This window comes from Globicephala melas, chromosome 10 (genome assembly GCF_963455315.2).
Source record: "Globicephala melas chromosome 10, mGloMel1.2, whole genome shotgun sequence".
In the NCBI taxonomy this organism is placed as follows: domain Eukaryota; kingdom Metazoa; phylum Chordata; class Mammalia; order Artiodactyla; family Delphinidae; genus Globicephala; species Globicephala melas.
Genome location: NC_083323.1, coordinates 46,712,007 through 46,733,373, shown reverse-complemented (window position 1 = coordinate 46,733,373; position 21,367 = coordinate 46,712,007). Strand labels below are relative to the sequence as shown.

At 40.7% G+C, this 21,367-nt stretch overlaps 1 protein-coding gene across 1 annotated transcript in view; it reads left to right on the top strand.

The window, feature by feature from the left end:
* Positions 1 to 21,367, top strand: part of MYRFL (myelin regulatory factor like) — a 117,204-nt gene that overhangs the window by 32,726 nt on the left and 63,111 nt on the right. The window contains exons 2-5 of the mRNA XM_030866285.2: positions 2,892 to 2,982; positions 16,527 to 16,594; positions 16,700 to 16,958; positions 17,755 to 17,846. Coding sequence (XP_030722145.1) covers positions 2,892 to 2,982; positions 16,527 to 16,594; positions 16,700 to 16,958; positions 17,755 to 17,846 — 510 coding nt within the window. The remainder of the gene's footprint in view (positions 1 to 2,891; positions 2,983 to 16,526; positions 16,595 to 16,699; positions 16,959 to 17,754; positions 17,847 to 21,367) is intronic.

Sequence of the window (21,367 nt, the reverse complement as noted above, 5' to 3'; positions counted from 1 at the left end):
AACAAGAATTGAGAGGCGTTCTGTAAAACAGTTAGCCTACACACTTCAAAAAGTATCTAAAGAGGCATGACAGCTACATGTACTATGTTATATGTTATACTGGATTGAATTCTGGACCAGAAAAAAATGCTATAAATGACGTTATTGAGACAGTTGGCAAAATTTGAATATGGAATGTAGATTGTACAATAAAACTGTGTCAATGTTAAGTTTTCGGATTTTGATAATTTAATTGTGGTTGTGAAGATAATGTTTTTGTACCTAGGAATATATACTGAAGTATTCACGGGTAAAGGCACTTGTTCTCAAATGGTATGTATAGGTGGGTGTGTATCATTGTGTTTTGTGTGTGTGTGTGTGTGTGTGTGTGAGAGAGAGAGAGAGAGAGAGAAAGAGACAAGACAGAGAGAATAATGCAAATGTAGCACAATGTTAATAATGATGAATATGAGTGAAGGGTATATGTGACTTCCTTTGTATTCTTGTAGCTTCTCTTTTTTTTTTTTTTTTTTTTTTTGCGGTACGCGGGCCTCTCACTGTTTTGGCCTCTCCCGTTGCGGAGCACAGGCTCCAGACGCGCAGGCTCAGCGGCCATGGCTCACGGGCCCAGTCGCTCCACGGCATATGGGATCTTCCCAGACCGGGGCACAAACCAGTGTCCCCTGCATTGGCAGACGGACTCTCAACCACTGCGCCACCAGGGAAACCCTATAGCTTCTCTTTAGGAAAGAAATTATTTCAAAGTAAAATGTGAAACATTCTTCTCCCCTCAAAAAAAGGATAAAGTAAAATTTTATCAATCTTTTTTTAAAAATAGTTTTTGGCTTTCATGCCATGCTTGGGAAAACCTTCTTTATGTCAAAATCATAAGAATAGTCACTGATGTTTTCTTTCTATCGTTTCATTTATTTATGTTGAAATCTTTGATCTATCCGCAGATTTGGTGCGGAAGCAGGAAAATGATCCAGGTTTTTTTTCTCCCAAATGTATAATCAGTATTCCCCACAACATTTATTGAGTAATGAATCTTTCCTCACTAGTGTCAAAGGATATGCTTATCATGCATCTATCGTGTGTGTGTGTATATATATATAATATTTATATAAGTATAAAATATATGTTCCATATATAAGTATAAAATATATGTTCCATATATATGTAATATTTCTTGATATATCCTGGACTTGTTTGTGTTCCTTTGATGTGTTCACTTGTGTGTTTCTCAGTACTTATTTACCCCCTTCCTCCCTAATTTTTCTGGTCATTTTTATGTATTTATTTTTCCAGATGAACTTCAGAACATTTTCCTTGAGGATTATTTGATTTCAGATAACATACAAACCAATTCAAAAGGGTTTATTGGATGTATACAGGACTTTGTCATGTAATTAGAGTAGAAGGGGAACAACCAGCCTTATTAAGGGTAAAAAATCATGAAGGACCTGGGTAAAGGACCTGGCAGAAATATTTAGACTATCACTCCTGTCCTCTGCCTTAGCTATTAGGTGACTTAATCTCAACCACCAGCTTTAAAGTCTATTAGTTTGAATTTTGGGAGAAATAACTGAAGTGGTCACTGGCCAACCAATGGATTTTTTCTTTCTGATTCAAGTGCCTGTAAAGGTTGCAGGAGACTGTTTTTATAAGGCGAAAGTTCTCAGAAAATGACTGTGTATTTGGCAGACATCATAAATAATGTCTAGTAAAAGCTTTGCAATATTGAATCTTTCAGTCTAAGAACAATGAAGTTCTTTCCATTTATTGAAATCTCTTCTTATGACCCTTCATAGAGTTTATTAGCTTTTTAAAAAAATATGTTGTCCCTAAATACATGTTTAGATATTTTAGGCTTTTTGTTATTTTGAATGGAATCTTCTTTTTTTTTCATTATATTTATCTGAATTTTTGACTGGTTATTTTTTTGTACATACGAAAGTAATTAGTTTTTATATTTAACTTTAACCATTTATTTTATTGACTTTTCTGATCATTTCTAATCGTCAGTTGTTTCTCTTGAATTTTCTAGGTATAGAGTCATGTTATCTGCAAAGAAAGATTGTTTTGTCTTCTTTATAACATATTTTTATATTTTATATTCTTTTTTTGTTATGTATATATTTATTTATTTATTTGGCTGCGCCAGGTCTTAGTTGCAGCATGCAGGATCTTTAGTTGCAGCATGTGAACTCTTAGTTGCGGCATGTGGGATCTAGTTCCCTGACCAGGGATCGAACCTGGGCCCCCTGCATTGGGAGCGCAGAGTCTTAGCCACTGGACCACCAGGAAAATCCCTATATTTTATATTCTTTAAAAATTCTAGTGTCTTTGTTATGGTCAGAAAGAAACCAATAAGCTTATTTTCATTTTGTAAATCAAGAAAAAGGACAGAACTATTGTGTTGCATTTTGGGAAGTCTAACAAAAATGTGAAGCAAGATATTGAACTTCTTGTTGAACTTAACTGGAAGTAATCTATCAGACCAACATGCCAATCATCAGTCTATCCATTCATCCAGCCAGCCAGCCAGCTAGCCAATAAATGTTAATTGCTGCCTTTTTCATAACATAGATACAATAAGAAAGACATAGTCCTCGCCCTTAAAGACATTAGATAGAGGAATAAACACAAAAGCAAGCAATTATAATAGTGTGTAAGGCAAAGTACATGGTGTTAATGAATGCACATAAAAAAGCACCTAAACCTGCCTTGGACAGTCAGGGAAGGCTGCTCGAGGAGGGTAACATCTAAAAAGATTTCTGGAGGAGATATTTGAATGGAAGAAAGGCCACACTGTCAATAAATGCATTATGCCATTTAGTTGCTTTGAAATTTTAGCGATTAGCCATTCTGAAAAATTCATGAATCTCAAGATTTTCAATTTGCCTTTGCAGCTCAAGGGGCCAGTGGCACTCTGGGGAACCCGACGCTGGATACAAGTCTGCTGGAGGAATTCTTGGGCAATGATTTTGATTTGGCGGCCTTGTAAGTAATGAGGGCACTGCTCTCCATTTGGTCGTTTTTTTTTTTTATGTTTGACTTTTTTTTTTAATATACATTTATTTATTATTTATGTTTGGCTGCGTTGGGTCTTCGCTGCTGCACACGGGCTTTCTCTAGTTGTAGCGAGTGGGGACTATGCTTCGTTGGGGTGTGGTGGCTTCTCTTGCTGTGGAGCACGGGCTCTAGGCACACGGGCTTCAGTAGTTGTGGTTCATGGGCTCTAGAGCGCAGGCTCAGTAGTTGTGACTCATGGACTTAGTTGCTCCGTGGCATGTGGGATCTTCCCAGACCAGGGATTGAACGCATGTTCCCTGCATTGGCAGGCGGATTCTTAACCACTGCACCACCAGGGAAGTCCCTCCATTTGGTGTTTTTAAAATTATGAAATAATTAAATGAACTGGGAAGTGCTTCCTTCTTTTCTGTTTTCCAGAAGAGCTTGAGTAGAGTTGGTCTTATTTCTTTTACAAATCTTCGGCAGATTTCACCAGTGAAGCCAGCTAGGCCTGGAGTTTTTTGTTTGTATGTTTTTGTTTTTGTTTTATTTAGTTTTAATCTGAAAGCCCTCACCTTCCAATTCAATATCATTAATAGATATGGGGCTATTCAGGTTATCAATTAGTAGTTATCAACTTAGGCAGTTTATATCTTTCAATGAATTTGTATATTTCTGAATTTACTGGCATAAAGTTGTTCATCATATTTCCTTTTTATACTTTTAATGTCTGTAGAATCTATAGTGAACAACAAGTGTTGTTCTTGATGTCAGTAATTCATGTCTTTTTTTTTCTTGATCAATCTAGCAAGAGGTTTATCAGTTTTCCTAACCTTTTAAAGAACTGGCTTTTGGTTACATTTATATTCTTAATTGTTTTTCTGTTTTCCATGTCATTGATTTCTGCTCTTATTTTCTAATATTAATATAGCCATGCCAGCTTTCTTTTAAAAAACTTACATGCAATAAAATTCCATTTTTGTCTTGTGTGTGGTTTTGTGAGTTTTGACAAATTCATAGAGTTGTACAACTACTGCCATGATTACCACACACAACAGTTCCCTCACCTGAAACGTTGCCCCTACATTTCCACTTTGTGGTCAAACCCAACACACACCCCTAACCTCTGGTGACCACTGATCTTTTCTCTGTCCTTATAGTTTTGCTTTTTCCGGAATGTCATATAAATGAAGCCATATGGTATATATAAGTCCAGTTTCTCTCACTAAGCATAATGTCTTTGCTCATTCTTTTTTATTGCTGAGAAAAACTCTGTTGGATTTTTGTAACAGAGTTTGTTTATCCAGTCACTCAGTCAAGGACGTTTTGATTATTTCCAGTTTTTGGCAATTATGAATAATTTCTATAAATATTCATGCACAGGTGTTTGTGTGATCAAGAGTTTTAATTTCTCTAGGGTAATACCTTGGATAGTCTGCTGGGTCGTGTTGTAAGTGGAAACTTAACTTTATAAAAATTGCCAAATTTTCTAGAGTGGCCATACCATTTTACATTACCACTAGCTCTATATTCTAATAGGCGTATAGTGGTATCTCATTTTGTTTTAATTTGCATTTTCCTATCAACGAATGATGTTGAGTCTTATTTCATGTGGTTGTTTCCCATTCGTACGTTTTCTTTGGTGAAGTCTTTTTTCAAATTTTTTGCCCATTTTAAAAAATTAAAGTTTTCTTATTTTTGAGTTTAGAAAATTCTTTAAGTATTCTGGATATAAGAACTTTATTGGGTATGTGATTTATGAATACTTTCTCCAAGTCTATAACTTATGTTTTCATTCTCTTAACAATGTCTTTCCCAGAGCAGAAGTTTTAAATTTTGATGATATCCAATAGATCAAATTTTTCTTATGTGGTTTGTTGTTTATATCTAAGAAATATAGATATTGCCTAATTTAAGTTCCCAAGGATTTTCTCCTGTTTCCTTCTAAAAGTATAGTTTTACATTTAGGTCTATGATCCATTTTGAATTAATTTCCATATAAGTTTTGAGATATAAGTTGAGATTAATTTCTTTGTGTATAGATGTCCAGTTACTTTCAGAATCCCTTGCTGGATAACCTTTCTCTATTGAACTGTCTTTACACTGTTGTGAAAAATCAGATGACCATATTTGTGTGGATCTATATCTAAACTCTTTATTCTGTTCCACTGATCTATATATCTGTTATTTTGTCAGTACCACATTATCTTGACTACTGTACTTTTATCATAAGTCTTAAAACCATATAGTGTAAGTTCTCCAAATTTGTCTTCTTTTGTAAAATTGTTTTGGTTATTCTAATTCCTTTGACTTCTCACATAAATATTAAAATCAGCTTGTTTATATCTATACAGTGCTGCTGAGGTATAGATTAGGATTGTATTAAGTATAGAGATCCATTTGGGGAAAATCGACATCTTTACAAAATTGAGTCTTCCAATCCTGAACGTAGTATACCTCTCCATTTATTTAGGCCTTCTTTGCTTTTTTTCATCAGCATTTTACAATTTTAGCATACAAATCTTGTATATATTTTGTTTAGATCTACACCTAAATGTTTCATGTTTTTCTTTGAGTTATTGTAAGTAACAATAAATTTTTTAAATTTTTTTTCAAATTTAAAATTTCAATTTTTAAAAATTTTTTTCAAATTTAATTCCCAATCATTCATTGCCAGTATACAGAACTATTACTGGTTTTTATATTTTGGGCTTAGGTCCTATAATCTTTTTTTTTTAATTTTTTAAATTAAAAAAAAAATTTTTTTATTTGGTCTGGCCACATGGCTTGAGGGATTTTAGTTCCCTGACCAGGGATCAAACCTGGGCCCCGGCAGTGAAAGGGCCGAGTCCTAACCACTGGGCTGCCAGGGAATTCCCGGGCCCTGAAATCTTAATGAAGCCATTTACTAGTTTAAGAGCTTTTTGTAGATTTCTTGGCTTTTTATATCTTGACAATCATGTCTTCTGCACATTGGAACAGTTGTATGTCTTTCTTTCAAAACTGTATGCCTTTGAATATTTTTTCTTGCCTTATTGAACTGGGTAGAACTTTGGCTATGTTGCTGAATAGGGAAATAGAGAGATCAGACATCCTTGTCTTGTCCCTAATCTTAGAGGGCAGTCACTCAATTTTTTATTATTATGTATGATTCAGCTATAAGATTTTTTTGTAATGCCCTTTATTAGGTCAAGGAGATTCTCTTCTACTCCTAGTTTGTTGAGAATTATTTTAACATGCATGGCTCTTGAATTTTGTCAAATGTTATTTCTGTATTTATTAATATGATCATATGTTTGTTTCCCCTGTCTGTTATTATGGTGGATTACTTTGCTAATTTTTGAATATTGAACCAACCTTGTATTCCTGGGATAAACCTCAGTTAGTTTTAAAGTATTCTCTTTTTATGTATAGCCGGATTCAATTTGCTAAAATTACTTTGAGGATTTTGCATCTATTGGTCTCCAGTTTTCTTATACTGTATTTTTATGGTTTTGATATCAGGATATTGATAGACTTCTAAAATTAGTTGGAAAGTGTTTTTATATCCTTTTAAATTCTCTGGGTGAATTGTGTGGAATTGGATTTATTTTTTCCTTAAATGTTTGATAGAATTCACCATGAAATCTTCTGTGCCTGTAGCTTTCTTTGTTGGAAGACCTTACTATGAATTAAGTTTATCCAATAAATTCAGGACTATTTATGTTATCTCTTTCTGCTTAAATAAGTTTTGGTAGCTTGTTTTCTTTTTTCCCCAGGGAATTGATCCATTTCATTGTCAAACTTATAGGCAAAGAGTTGTTCATAGTATTTATTATGCTTTTATAGGCTTTTACTGGCCCTAAGGAGTCTACTGATATTCTCTTCTGTTTCTTATATTGGTAATCACTTTCCTCTCTCTCTCTCTCTTTTAATTAGTCTCTTTAGAAATGTATAAGTTTTGTTGACCTTTTCAAATAAGTGTCTATTGGTTTCATTGATCTCTATTGTGTTTGTTTTCAATTTCACTGATTTCTACTCATTATTTCCTTCTGATTGCTTTGGGTTTAGTTCGCTCCTCTTTGTTTCGTTTCTTAAGGTGGAAGCTTAGTTCTTGATTTAAAATCATCCTTTGCTTTCTAATTTAATCACTCAATGCTATACATTTCCCTCTCCATATGGCTTTAGCTGCCTTCCTCAATTTTTGATATGCTATATTTTGATTTTCTTTCAGCTCAAAATATTTCCTAATTTTCCTTGAGACATCCTCTTTAACTCTGGGTGGCTGGAATTGGGTTAATTTCCAAATATTCGGGAACTTTCCATGTATTTTTCTGTCACTGACTTGTAGTTTAATTCCATTATGGACAGAGAACATACTCTGTATAATTCTAATTCTTTTAAATTTGTTAAGGTTTGCTTTATGACCCAGGAAATGGTCTATCTTGGTGAATGTTCCATGTGCACTTGAAAAGAATGTGTGTTCTGCTGTTGTTGGGTCAAGTGTTCTATAAATGCTAATTAGGTCAAGTTGGTTGACATTGTTTTTCCGGTCTTCTATAGCCTTGCTGATTTTTGTCTACTTCTTTTATTTATTACTGTGAAAGGAATGCCAGAGTCCTCAGGAATGACTGTGGATTCAGAGTCCTCAGTTAAGTTCTTTTTTTCTCAACACTGTCTTCTGTCTTCCAACCTCTATGGTTTCTGATGAGAAATAGGCAGTTATTTGAATCATTGTTCCCTTGTATGTAATATATCATTTTTCTCCACTTACAAGATATTGTTTTATCTTTGGTTTTAAGCAATTTTATTATAACATGGCTGGATATGGGCATGATTTTCTTTGAGATTATACTGTTTGGGATTTGCTCAGTTTTTTAAACTGTAAATTTTTGGTCTCTTACTACCTCTAGGAAGTTTTTAGCCATTATTTCTTCACATTTATGTTTCTGTACCAACGTCTTTCTTTCCTCTGTCTAGGACTCCAGTGATACAAATGTTAGATCTTTGATATGGTAGACAGGTCCCAGAGGCTGTTAATTTTTTCAATCTTTTTTTTTCCTCTCTGTTGTTTATACTGGATAATTTCTATTGATTTGTCTTTAAGTTCACTGACCCTCTTCTGTCATCTCCATTCTGTCATTGAGCCTACCTTGACATTTCTGTAAATGCCCTTCCTTCTCTCCGTCATGAAAGACAGAGAGTGGAACAAGATGTGAATCTCAATAGTAACGGGGAAACCTATTTGCAGGTACTTTGGTACCTGGCTCTTGCTGCTCTTTGCCAACAAAAACATCCTTGCCAAAATGACTGTGGGGAAGAAGGGAGGCTCAGCATTTTGCAAGCTAGTTAAACACACACACACACACACACACACACACACACACACACACACACACACACACACACACACACACACACACACACACACACACACACACACACACACACACACACACACACACACACACACACACACACAACTGGTGGGTTGCCACATGTCTGAGCCCACACTCTGAGCTGGCTCTTCTGCTCCAGGCACTGCATGGGCTGAACCCAGGCACTAATCACCCTTGTGCCTGCCTTCATATTCCTCTCAATCCATCCACGCAGCTGCCATGAATTCCTGTGAGAAGGGTGGGCAATGGGTATATCCTTACCATCTCTGCCTACAAAAAACCTGCCAGAAGTTGTCAGTTTCCGTCCCCTACAAGACTTTTCCTCAAAAGAAGGTAGACCTGATTCCATCAGGGTTCTGTTTAATCATCTGGATCACTTTTATAACTGGCATAAAGTACTTTAGCTGTTTGCAGGGAAAAGTGAACAACCGTTAAGTCTTATTCGGAGAGCTGTCCTTCTACCTGGGAGTTCAGAAATCTATCATATGATCTTAGTCTCCATGATAATAATGGTTCTTCCAGCAAGACCAGAGATATCTCCCTATAGGCGATCGCTCCTGAGATTCCGACATGGTTTGCCCAATCAGATTCACTCTCTACCCTTGGGAGTGGGTGTCTGGCATTTGTAAGTGAGGTAGAGGAAGGAGTTAATACTGTTGAGTATTTACCAAGTATTAGGCATTGTTCTTTGCACTTTACATATTTACTCATTTAATTGCATATTTGATTTTACACATTTCATTCTCTTATCAACTCTTCCAAATAGGCACAGTATTATCCATATTTTACACATGAAGAGGCTGAAGTGCAGAGAGGTTGAGTAACTCTTCGTATGTCGATAAGTGGCAAAGCTGGGATTAAAATGTGCCTGGCTCTAGAACACCTGCCCTTTCTTCTACATTTGTCTTTTGGATTAATTGATGTTTTAGGGGATGTTTTAGACTCCGTGACTCTCAGGGAAATACATTAAGTGGGTCTACATTTATCTGCCAAAAGGTGTGACTCAGAATGGATCCTGAGCCATAGTTTGCAAAGATTGTCAGAGTTCAGGCCCGTTAAAGAAAAGTCCTATGATCAGATAAGCTGCTATTGCCTTATAAAAATGGCTCAGGTGCATGCAGTTAAGTGGAGCTGCAATAGAAATCCAAGAGAGAACAAGTGGAAACAGTCCCAGTCCGTGACCATGGATTTGTTGGGCGCGCCCAGTGATCATTGCATCTGTACAATGTATTCAAATACCCCAAGTGTTGAGTATTTCTAAATACCAGGCTCTCTCTTTGCAGGTTAGTTGCATTCCTCACAACAGCGCTGGGGTGCAGGTTTTCTTGCCGGGGCTCCCAGCTAATAAATAGCAGAGTTGGGATTCAAACATGAATTTACTACAAAGCCTGAGTTACTTCCTCTCTACTATATTGCCCATGAATTGTGCCTTTTAAAAGTATCAGTGACAACCCTTTAAGCGATTTAAGAGAACATTAGGCTGTAAAATTTCTAGGAGCAAATTTGAATCTCATAGGCAGATTTTCAAATCTCAAAGATATTAAAAAATGGAATTATTGGCTCTGTGAAACAGATGTCCCTAAATGCTCTATGGAAAACTGGTCCCCCGAGATGCTGTGGGAAAAAAAGTTCCATGATCAGTAATAAATAAGTATGTGACTCACTGGCTTAAACAAAATTAAATGTATTTCTTTACCGCAGGACTTCTCAGGGCCTTTGATGTGCTAATATGCAACTGGGAAAGGGAAACGTTAGGCAGTGTTCTCAAACTTATGTGGCCATGGGCCCCTTTTGGGAGCATGTACCCACGTATGAGCATTGGGATGTGCTGCTCAGGACATTCTCATCCTTCCGTGTGAATCTAGTTGGTATGTTGAACCGGGGGCAGTTCTGTCAGGACGGGAAGATTTCTGACAGTTGCTCTTAACCCTGTATTTCCGTGTGTGGTGGAGTCCAGGGCAGCTGTCTGCCCAGGGGGAGTAGGAGCGGGCAGAAGTCCTCTCTGATCCCCTAGGTTAGCCAGCCTGTTACCTACTAGGCACACAGGTGAGCTAGGTGAGCTGTGGGGGCTGGACACACCGGGAAATGTCCAGGTATGGAGTGCCGCCTGGAGGGCGGGAGGCTAGAGATTTAGGGGAAAGCATAAATTCCTGGAGGTTGCAGTGAAAAAGGACAAGAAGTGTGTGTGTGTGTGTGTGTGTTTGTGTGTGTCCGTGTGTGTGTGTAGAAGAAGGAAGGCTCTGGAAAAGTCACCAGTGAATCTTCAAGACAGGTTTGTTTCATTCAGAAATGCCCAGAGTTTCACCTGTTTCCGTCCTTTGCTCAAACTGCAGGCCAGGTTGTAGCAGCAGCAGCAGCATCGCCTGGGAGCTACGACTGTAGCACCTCAGGCCCCGCCCCCAAAATGCTGAACCAGAATCTGCATTTTTAACAGGATCCCCATGGGATTCACAGGCATATCACAGTTTGAGAAGCCCTACTTTAGGTCACGTGCATATGCCTCCTTCCCAACCACTTCCCGAGACCCAGACCAAGTCATACAGTTTGGTTTGAGTGTGTTCAGTGCGAGTAGACAGTATACCGAGCTTCAGGCTGGCCTTGAGGTGCTGCAGATGGGGTAAGAGGGAGCTAGCTGAAGACATTGAGGTGACAGCTCATCACAAGTTCGAATGGGTGACTTCATAGGAGGGGAACCTAGAGACATATTAGGTCCGTGAGGAATCAACTCCGGGTTTCATTTCATTTCATTCTAATGGTTGAGCTTAAGCATCTAATATTCTGGGTTTCACTTAGGACATATCTTATTGAGATTGGAAGGAAAAATGAGTTAGGCATCAATGACCAGCTGCATGTTTTACTTCTGCCACCAGTAGAGTGGGGCTGATAAACTGTTTACCGTGATGTTGCGGAAGGGAGTGAGGTGATCCACATATTCTGTGAGATGAGCTTGTTAAAGGCTGAGTTCATTGACCGGTTTGATTTCTGGGTTCAAACGGATGCAGCAGGAGAAAAGGTAAACAGAATCCTGGGCAAAAACATTACCAGTGACTTCTAGATTCTAAAGATTTTGTAGAAAATGAAATCACTTATAGTAACTAATTTGATTAGGATATTTAAATATCTGTATTGAAAACATTGTGTTCTTTAGAGCATAAACTCTGGTGATCGATCACTTTACTCCAGTTTGACTAGATGCCAGGTGAATAATCTCGGGTATGTTACTTAACCTCATCAAGCCTCGGTTTCATTGCCTGTGGTATAGGGGCAGTAATAGAACCTTTTCACATGGTTGGTAGCAGAGATTAGATGAAGCAACACCTGCAAGGGTTAGCTCAGTGCCTGGACCAGAGTAGGTCCTCCATAAAGGTTGTCTGTTTCTAAAGCAGCAGGGGAGAGTGGTAAGAGGGAGGGTCAGGGTTCTTGCAGTTTGCCAAGATAGAGCCGAAGGGGAGGGGTGGCAACTTGCTTTTCTTGCTTCCATTGCCCTGTCATGAAATGATTTTCTTGGGCTACTTTATTCACTGATGACATTTCTGCCAAGGCCCTTTCCCATCCCAACTTCCGGGTAGTGGGTACAAACCCTATGCAAGCTTGGTCAAGTATTTATCAAGTGCCTACTGCGTGCTCACCAGTGGGCACTATGCAGGAGATACACACACACACACACACACACACACACACACACACACAGTATTAAGACATGCTCTTAAGTGAATGTCTGCGTGGGAGGACATGAATCATACACATGAAAAACTGGAGAAAATACTTTCAGTAACAACTGTTTTTATGCTGTAATTGGGTGATGGGGTACAACAGTGAACAAAACAGATGAAGTTCCTGCTAACAGTTTACCAAGGGCAATGTGGTGGAAAACGGTCTGCCCTGTAGGGCACCCAGGCATTTTTCTTTGAGTTGGTGGTGTGTGGTAATAATGATAAATAGCAGATTGACTTTCTGTGGATTTAAGTATTGTTTTTAAGTTCTCAGCAGGCAATGCATTTCCTTATCACCTGCTCCTGGGGAGAGCCATTCCCATCCCTTCACTCTTGGTGCTCCCATGTTGTGATGCGACTCCAGTGGGAAGAGAAAGACAATGGTGTATAGTATAAAGTCATTCAGTAAAAAGATGAAGAAAAATAAGTGTAAGGCAGGGGAGTAGAAAGTGAGGGGTGGGAGAAGGCTACCATGTTAGATTGGTGGTCAGGAATGCCCTCTCTTGATATATGAATTTATATAAACAACATATTTATGGCCACATGTCAGGTAAAAAGCAGTAATTCATACTTATTAAGTAATAACTCTGTACCAGGCAGTGTGCTGAGTTGATATCAATGTGCAATAGAGCTTTAGAGAAGGTGTAATTTGTATGTGAAGACCCCGGGGGAGTCATTGGAGAAAACTGAGGATTGGACTGTTGAATTGTGAATAGTCCCAGATGGGTGTTCACGGGAAGCCCTGTGTCTTAATACTGTGAGTCCTGCAGTCCTGCCTAGTGTTTAGTAGAGTTATGAGCACGTACTAGGCACTCAGTAAATGCTTGATCGAGCCTGGCTGCGATCTGAAAGAAATCCTGGCTGCTTTGGTTGCAGCATGCAGATGTCATGGATGTGCTAACCTCAGCCAGCTGGAGAGAAAAGTCTGTTTTGCACTCCTTTTGGTTTACATGGCATTCAACCCCCAGGAGACCACACTTTGCCATTCACCCTCCAAAAAACAAAAGCGAGTTATGTGTCTGAGAGGAAGGGATTTAGAAAGCAAATTATTCATTTTATAAAATCATTTTATAAGAATTTCTTGATTTTTATAACCATTTCCTGTAGAAGGTAGAGATAGAGACAGCCCCTCAAGGAGTGACCAATGGTTCTGTCAATTTCTAGGTCCCTTCATGGAAATCCCTTCATCATAATAGGAAAATTCAGAGCACTGAAGGCCCAAAACAGTCTAATGTGCATTGCTGACATCATGATTGTGAGTAGGGAGGAGTTAACTGCTTAGAAACAGTCTCAGACAACAGTGTTTTTCTTAAAGTTAATCATTGCCCTTGTTTTAAACAATTTGCTTAGTTTTGAAGGTAGCTATCCTTAAATCTTAGGGGCTTCCCTGGTGGCGCAGTGGTTGAGAGTCCGCCTGCTGATGCAGGAGACGCGGGTTCGTGCCCCGGTCCGGGAAGATCCCATATGCCGCGGAGCGGCTGGGCCCATGAGCCATGGCCGCTGAGCCTGCGCGTCCGGAGCCTGTGCTCCGCAACGGGAGAGGCCACAGCAGTGAGAGGCCCGCGTACCGCAAAAAAAAAAAAAAAAAAAAAAAGCTTAAATCTTACGTGAAATTTTCTGAAAAGGAATGCAAAATTTCTCCCAATACAGTAAAATGCATTGAACACGAAATGCAATGAAATAAAGGAGTAGCCAGAGTGAGTTTGGGAAGGGAGAGTAAACTGTAAGGAAAGTATTAAAACTTTTAAATTTGCCTTTTAAAACCACCAACACATGTTCCTGCTTCTCAACACAGGGACCTTTGGTTCTCCACAAGGACCTGCTTGTGGGCATGCATGCCAGTCTGTGATGTGCCGTGCCATACTTCTCGAGTGTATTGATAATTTGCTTGTGATTTTCAGTTTTCATGAACGTTATTGAATTCAGTGGTGCCGCAAATGTAAAGGAAAGTAAACAACTGCCTTGAACCTTGAATGTGGAATTGTGAGATCACAGAGTCAATCACAAAATTTAATTTGTAAATTTTAAAACAATTAATTAATTTATTTTTGGCTGCGTTTGGTCTTCGTTGCTGCGTGCGGGCTTTCTCTAGTTGCGGCGAGCAGGGGCTACTCTTCGTTGCGGTGTGCGGGCTTCTCATTGCAGTGGCTTCTCTTGTTCCGGAGCACGGGCTCTAGGCGTGCGGGCTTCAGTAGTTGTGGTGCGCAGGCTCAGTAGTTGTGGCACACGGGCTTAGTTGCTCCACGGCACGTGGAATCTTCCCGGACCAGGGATCAAACCCGTGTCCCCTGCATTGGCAGGAGGATTCTTAACCACTGCGCCACCAGGGAAGTCCTCGTTTGTAGATTTATACATGTAGAGTGGTATGAAGTTGAATGGTGCCATATATACGGCTTATAATGAAAACCAGTAATCCTTTGCCCCACTCCTCCCCATGTCCCCAAGTTTGGCTCTCCCAGAGGCAGATACTTTCCAACTCTTTTAGATGTTTCAACCACCTTTTATCTGAATAATGGTTTATATTACTGTTCTTGCTTTATACATCTTAAGAACTTACTATCATCTTCCAGGAGGATTTAACTTTCTTATATCCTATCCGACACCCACTTCTATCCCCAGCCTCCCAGTATCATAAAATTGTATAAGAATTTTTGGTTAGGTTTATATTCAGGGATTACATTACTATCACTGTGTGTTCACATATAATTTACTACGATTATATTTTCTTTCTTGAGTTTTTTTTTTCTCTGCTTTTATTTGCGTTTATTTTTTTCAGCATTTATTCCCGGGCCCTAAGTTTTTGTTTCTTCAGTCTCTTCTAGGATGTCTTTTCTTCTGTGCAACCTCTTCTTCTGGTTTAGGAACAGTGTGTTCTTTTTCAGTAAGGATCATCTCAAGGTGGAAGGGAGAGCTCATGTATGGATTGATCCAACCATGAGCTGTGTAAATCCTGCGCCGAATCTTGGGAGTTTTGTTCACCTGGATGTGCTCAATGAGTCCTTCCATTTTTCGCCCAATAGCTCTACAATCTCCCTGGATCCGTTTCTCCAGAGAATAAAACTTTCCAATTTCTGTTGGGATGATAGAGGTAGTTGCCTGACTCTACAGGTGGGAGAAGTTGATTTAAGGGTCCAGCTGTTCTTTAATTAAACTGTCAATCAATTCTTTCACTTTTAGCTCTACCTTACCCCTGAATTCAGAAACTGCTGGTGATGCCAATGTCTTGGGCTTTTCTGGAGTTGTTTTCAAATTGGACAATGTCTTGTTGGTTCCTACATCCCCTCTGCCATCCCCAGGCAGCTTTTCCCTTCTGGTAATTCAGTTACCATCCGTCCTATTTCTGTCTGCCATACTGTTACTGAAATGTGGTCTGTTGTAGTCTCTATTCGCGTCCTCTGTGTCTTTTTCTGTTTATGCCTCTTTATTCCTTTACTTTTATTTCAGTGGAGTTTTTGGAGTTTCATTTCGGCGGAGTTTTTTCGGTGGAGTTTTTGGAGGAAGGGAAATGTATGTTTTCTATTCCCTTATTAATAAAAAGTGAATAAACGATAAAGGACCAATTTGAGGAGAAAACATAAGTTTTCTAGTAAATAATAAAAACAGATTTCTCTCTTCATTGCATGATGTTGAAATCTTAATGAACCAAGAAAAATATGATAGCTTACTCTCTAGCAAGAGAATCAAGTGGAGGATGGTGGTGATTATATATAACTTAGAACCACAGAGTTTCTGAGCCATAAGAAACTTTTTGAACAGAAAGGTAGCGTTTTTTTGAACAGACATTTTCACACTTAGTGATGGTACTCATTTTTTAAAATGAAATTTCACTTGCACCTCAATATATAAAACAGAAAAAAAGTTATAAAATATTTCCCCCAGGCATTTAAAATTTTTCTTTTGTAAAACACCTGAGCTCCTTCCAAGAGCTTGGCGATTCCCCAGAGCACAGGTGGAAAACCGTTGCTTTAGTGGTGACATTTTATACTGCTTTAGCCCAACCATCTCTCTGGCGTAAGTGCTTTGAGAATGTTAAGAAGACACAATAATGTTAATTAAGCTTTGTTGAGCACTCACTGTGTTTGGGGCTGTATGTTGTGGGCTTTACACACAGTATCTCATGTAATTTTCACTATGATGCTATGAGGAAGGCATAATGATTATTCCCATTTTATAGGTGAGGAAGTGGAGGCCTGAAGAGGTTAAGTACTTGTTAATGGATACACAGCTAGGAAGTGGAAGAGCTGGGACTCAAACCCGGGTCTGTTTGACTCAGAGCTCACTCAACACGACACTGGGCGTGTTCTGGTGGGCTTTGGCCCCCAGGAGCACCTGGAACCCTCCCTAGGGGTGCTGTACACAGAGGGCTCTACCAGTTTGTGAAAAAAAAATATAATGATGGAATAAGTTACAAACAAAAGGAATGCATGTCTCTAATCCTCAGGCAACGCCAGCTCCCAGATACCCCACCCTATTCTGCGTCAGACTCCTGCTCTCCTCCACAGGTCAAAGGTGAGTGGGACCCACCTCCCTCCCGCACGTCTGGCCCTTGATTCTCTTCTTTTGGACTCTGCATGGTGAGAAAGAGGGGCCTTTCTCACTTGTGTGTTTCCCCAGGTGCTTGCTGCCCGACTCTGACACCTGCCGCCGGGGGGATGCCAGCTGCTTTCCTCCTCTCAGCAGCTGCTCCTGGGATGCTGCCTGCACACCTGCCGCAGGGCTCGTCTGAGATGAGCGACTCTGCTCATTCCCACAGTGCCTTTCACAACTGCTACCCAGACGCCCGTCATCTCAGGACCCCTCTGGACAAGTCTGTGTCCTCCCATCTGGGAACTGGTTGTTCTTACCATCCGCAGCCTCTGTGCCACAGTCCTGGGTAAAGGGCAAGATATTTAGTTATGAAAGACCAGCCAGCCCCTCTACCCCGCAGTGCTGGTAAAGAGTGAACTGTGGAGTCCTCTCCAGGAGATGGCAGTGTTGAGACATATATCAGACCCCCAGTGCCCTTGGCTTCAAACCAACTTTTAATCAACAATCCACTGAACCCAAGGCCCTCATTCAGTGGAAAGCTAAAATGTCAGAAATGTATAGAGAGATTCTGGGTGCTGGAGAAAGCACTGTTTGCATTTGCAGCCTCAACTAGACCACTCAAGTGATTTGTGAATGAGCTCTCTGAAAAATATCTTTCAACTGTCTTAATTAATATTCTTTTCTTCTCTTTCCCTTCCTCTCCGCCTTCCCTCTCTTTCGTTCCTCCTTCTGGATCTAGAGGATGGCAAAAAGAGTAAAGGCCATCAAAAACTGTGATAAAATTCTATGTGAAAAACATTTTCAGGTATAAAATATACCCTTAGATTTTAAGTATCTTCTGTCTTTGTCTCAATGAGTCCTCTGCCTTTGGAAATGTTGTCAGTTTATTTTTCAAATAGGTGAATCCCAGATCCACTGGAGAGTGAAAAACTAAGCTTCAGACTAGTAGGGCTCATAGAATAGGAGCTTGCCCGTCCACTCCATGTATCCACCTGGTGTTGCAGACTAGTAGGACTCAAGGAACCTTAACTAACTAGAATTAGTCTTAGGAAGAGGCCCAGAGCAGAGTGCTGGGAAATTAAATTTGATTAACTTGGAGAGAAAAGAAGAATCCTAACCTTATTTTGGGTTCTTAATTTTAGACCCTCATTGCCACCGACCAAGAAGAGAAAGTGCACACAGGCGCTGGAAGACTCCGGGGACTGTCACGTGTGGGCCCACCACTCCAGACCAAGTGAGCCAATCCGGGGCCTGTCACTGCCATTAAATCATGGATTTTTCCCAGCCTTGCAGTAGCCCTACAAAATTAGTTTCTCTCTCATAGAAGGGCAATGATAGGCTCTGGGAATTTATTTCTTCCCTCTTGACATAATGTTTCATGCAGTGTTAGGTAGGGTCATACAGGTGCTCCTGGGAAGAGATGCCATTGTCTCTCTGGTGGAGATGAGATGCTGGTCCCTTCAGTTTTAGGGGCAATTGTGTCTCAGGGGACCAAGGCTCCAGGCCTGGGGAAGCCGTGCCGTGTGGCAGCACCTACAGGAGCCCGCTGGTGTGCTCGTTGCTTCGTTCAACTCAATCCTTCTCAACTCAGACGTGCACACATGTAATATGGGGATCTTGGTAAAGTGCAGATTCTGGTTCAGTACGCCTGAGGTAGGGGCTGAGATTCTGCATTCCTAACAAGCTCCCAGGCGATGCCCATGCTGCTGCCTCATGGGAGGGACTCGGAGAAGCAGGACTTTAGAGCAGCGGTCCCCAACCCTTCTGGCACCAGGGACCGGTTTCGTGGAAGACAGTTTTTCCATGCATGGCGGGTGGCGATGATGGTTCAGGTGCTCATGCGAGCGATGGGGAGCGATGGGGAGCCGCAGATGAAGCTTTGATCGCACGCCCGCCGCTCACCTCCTCCTGTGCGGCCTGGTCCCTAACAGGCCGTGGACCTTACCGGGCCGCAGCCCAGGGGTTGGGGACCCCTGCTTTAGAGGATTTCTCCAGGGCAGCAGGAAGGTAGAAAGTTGAGCTTCCCTAGCGCTTGCTTCCAATTAGCAGTTCCCAGTAGATCTTTGAAATTCTGGAAAATCATTTTAAAAGTCTTTCAGCAGCATTATACGATGCCCAAGTGGTCAGCCCCCCTCATTCTTTGTCTTATATATCATGGGACATACCATGTTTTGAGCTTAGAGACCTGATCAAGTTGGGAACAAACTGAGGCTTCTGAGCCTGAAGGCTTGAACTTCTGAATCTCCAGAGTAAACGCTGTGACACTTATTAGGGGAAAGGAGAATCCTCCGTGCCAGTGCTATTAACCACTATAAATACTTAATGTAGGCAGTGAGAATAGTGCCCCAAATACAGGGTACCAGGTCATATCTCTTTTACTCCCAGGCCTCAGCTTGGCAAGGATCCAAGATTTCCCTCTCGAGGCTCCCCTCCCTCTGTGGTCCCTACACTCCAGGGGTTTATGCTGCCTGGACAGGAGGTGCCCGTGGCTTTCTCCCCTGCTCTGGTTGCTGCCTTTGCCCTTCACAGCCACGTGATGAGAGCTGGTCCTCTGTGTCCTGTGGAGCCTGCTGGTCCTTTCAGGGACGTCTGGCCTCAGCTCCATCATGGGCTGTGAGGGTCCTTCAGTGGACGATGACGTCACTTGGCCTTGTCCCACAGATCGTAACCCCCTGGGCATGCTGTGGTAGCACTGCACGGGGCATGCAGCCATTGTATAAACCAAACCTCTGCTGCCTTCTTATCTTTTGCATGGATCCACCATGGCCAGCAGCTGCTTGATTTTTCTTATTCAACCTCAGAAACGCAAAATGCTAATTCAAGCCTTGTTTCTGGATAATGTAGAGCTCTCTATCCACCTTCCTGTGCATGGTTACTCTAATTTCTTCAGGTATCCCTGCATCCTGCCTGCAGCTTCTTTATGCTTCTCAAATACAGAAAGCTGGGTAAATTTCTAGCCAGATGAGGGACCCATCTGTTCACTCTCCCACAGATGCAACAGCTCCCTGAGAGTACTGGGCAAGTCGCCCAAACCTTCCAAGAGTTTTCTCATCAAACCAGTTTGCTCCTCAAATTCTCCTGGCTGTTTCAGAGTTAAGCTCCATCCTGTGATGATGTTCTGTGGCCTGTCCCTAGAGAGGGCATTGAGAACAGCCATAGAAAAGTAACTGAAATGTTCCAACAGATAGGAAATCTTGCATCCCTTGTTTAAATCCTATTCAAAGGTCACTGAAAAGCCACCTAAAGATAACTGGCTCCAGACAACAGTTCCAGAATGAAAAATGAGCAGGTTCCCAGGGGAATTAAAAAAAAAAAAAAAACAATCCAAGTGCCATGTTTTCAGCAGAAGTTTTCCAGTGGAGAACTCGTATTTGATGTTGCAGAGGCCAAGGGTTTTATAAAGGTCCTGGGGAAATGGCATACGGGTAGTGGAAGGAGGGGCTAGTCTTATGGGCAGGATTTTGATGGGGGAAGATGTTCTAAATCAATGAGTAAGACTTTTCCAGTGACCTTTTCCCCAGCAGTTCACTTTGGCCAAGGATGCCAAGAACCCCCTTTATAAGGATCACAATGTAGAATTACTGGGTTGCTGGGGGCAAATGTAAAATCTTGCCTAGAGAGAATGTAGCTGCTGGGCAGGCTCCTGCCAGCTAGCTGGTTCCTGTCCCCCCATGGTCTGGACCCCAAATACAAGAGGGTTCCTGGTCCCACCTGATCCTAACTCTAAATAAAAGAGGGCTCACAGCCTCATATGGTTTGAACTTCAATGCATGAGGGTTTTTCAGCCCCAGAGTCGTAGCTTTTGGTCCACAGTGAGAGGTGCCTGGGCTGAAGTCACACTGTAGAGTCAGGAAAAGCCTCATGTCTCCAGTAATCGGGGACTTTTCAAGCCTGACTTTCCTTGATTATCAAATGAGAATCACAATTTCTACTTCACCCATTTCCAAGACTTTTAAAAAAAGTAATGTATAAGAAAATATTTTGAAAGACATTCAAATGCAAGCTGTGAATTTTCTCCAAAAAGTTGGGACTTGGGCAGTTTGCTACCTTCGTACTTCTGTTTCTCTCTTCTGTTACATTTTCTCAAGAAATCCTCACTGTAGCATGAAGAGAAGAGAAGGTTTGAATCCCACCTCTTCCACATAACAGCTGTGACACTGGACTAGTTATTTCAGGTCTTTGAACCCCAGTTTCCACATTTGTTAAATGGGATTAAGAATCCTTACCTTGTAACCACTTTATAAATCTGTTTGGCTGCATCTACTAAAACATATCCAATGACCCAGTGATTCCCCACCTAGGAATATACCTAACAGAAGTGTATACACATGTCCACTAAAAGACATCCCCCCAAATATTCATAGCAGCACTAGTTGTAATAACCATAAACTTAAAGTAACCTGAATGGCCATCAGGGATAAACTGTGGTATATTCATGCAGTGGAGTACTATACAGCAGTGTATATTCATGTAGTGGAGTACTATACAGCAATGAAAACGAACAGACTACTGCCATTTGCAACAACAATGAGTGAATCTCATAAACATGATGTTGGGCAAAAGAAGCCAACACATAAGAGTACATATCATATTATACCATTTCTATAAACTCCTCTATGGTTTGGATTTCAGAATAGTGATTATTCCTGGGCAGGAGAAAGTAGTAACCAGAAAAGGGCATGAGCGCTTCTTCTAGAGCGCTGGAAGTGTCCTATTTCTTGATCTAGTGGTAGTTACCTAGTATAATTCATTTTA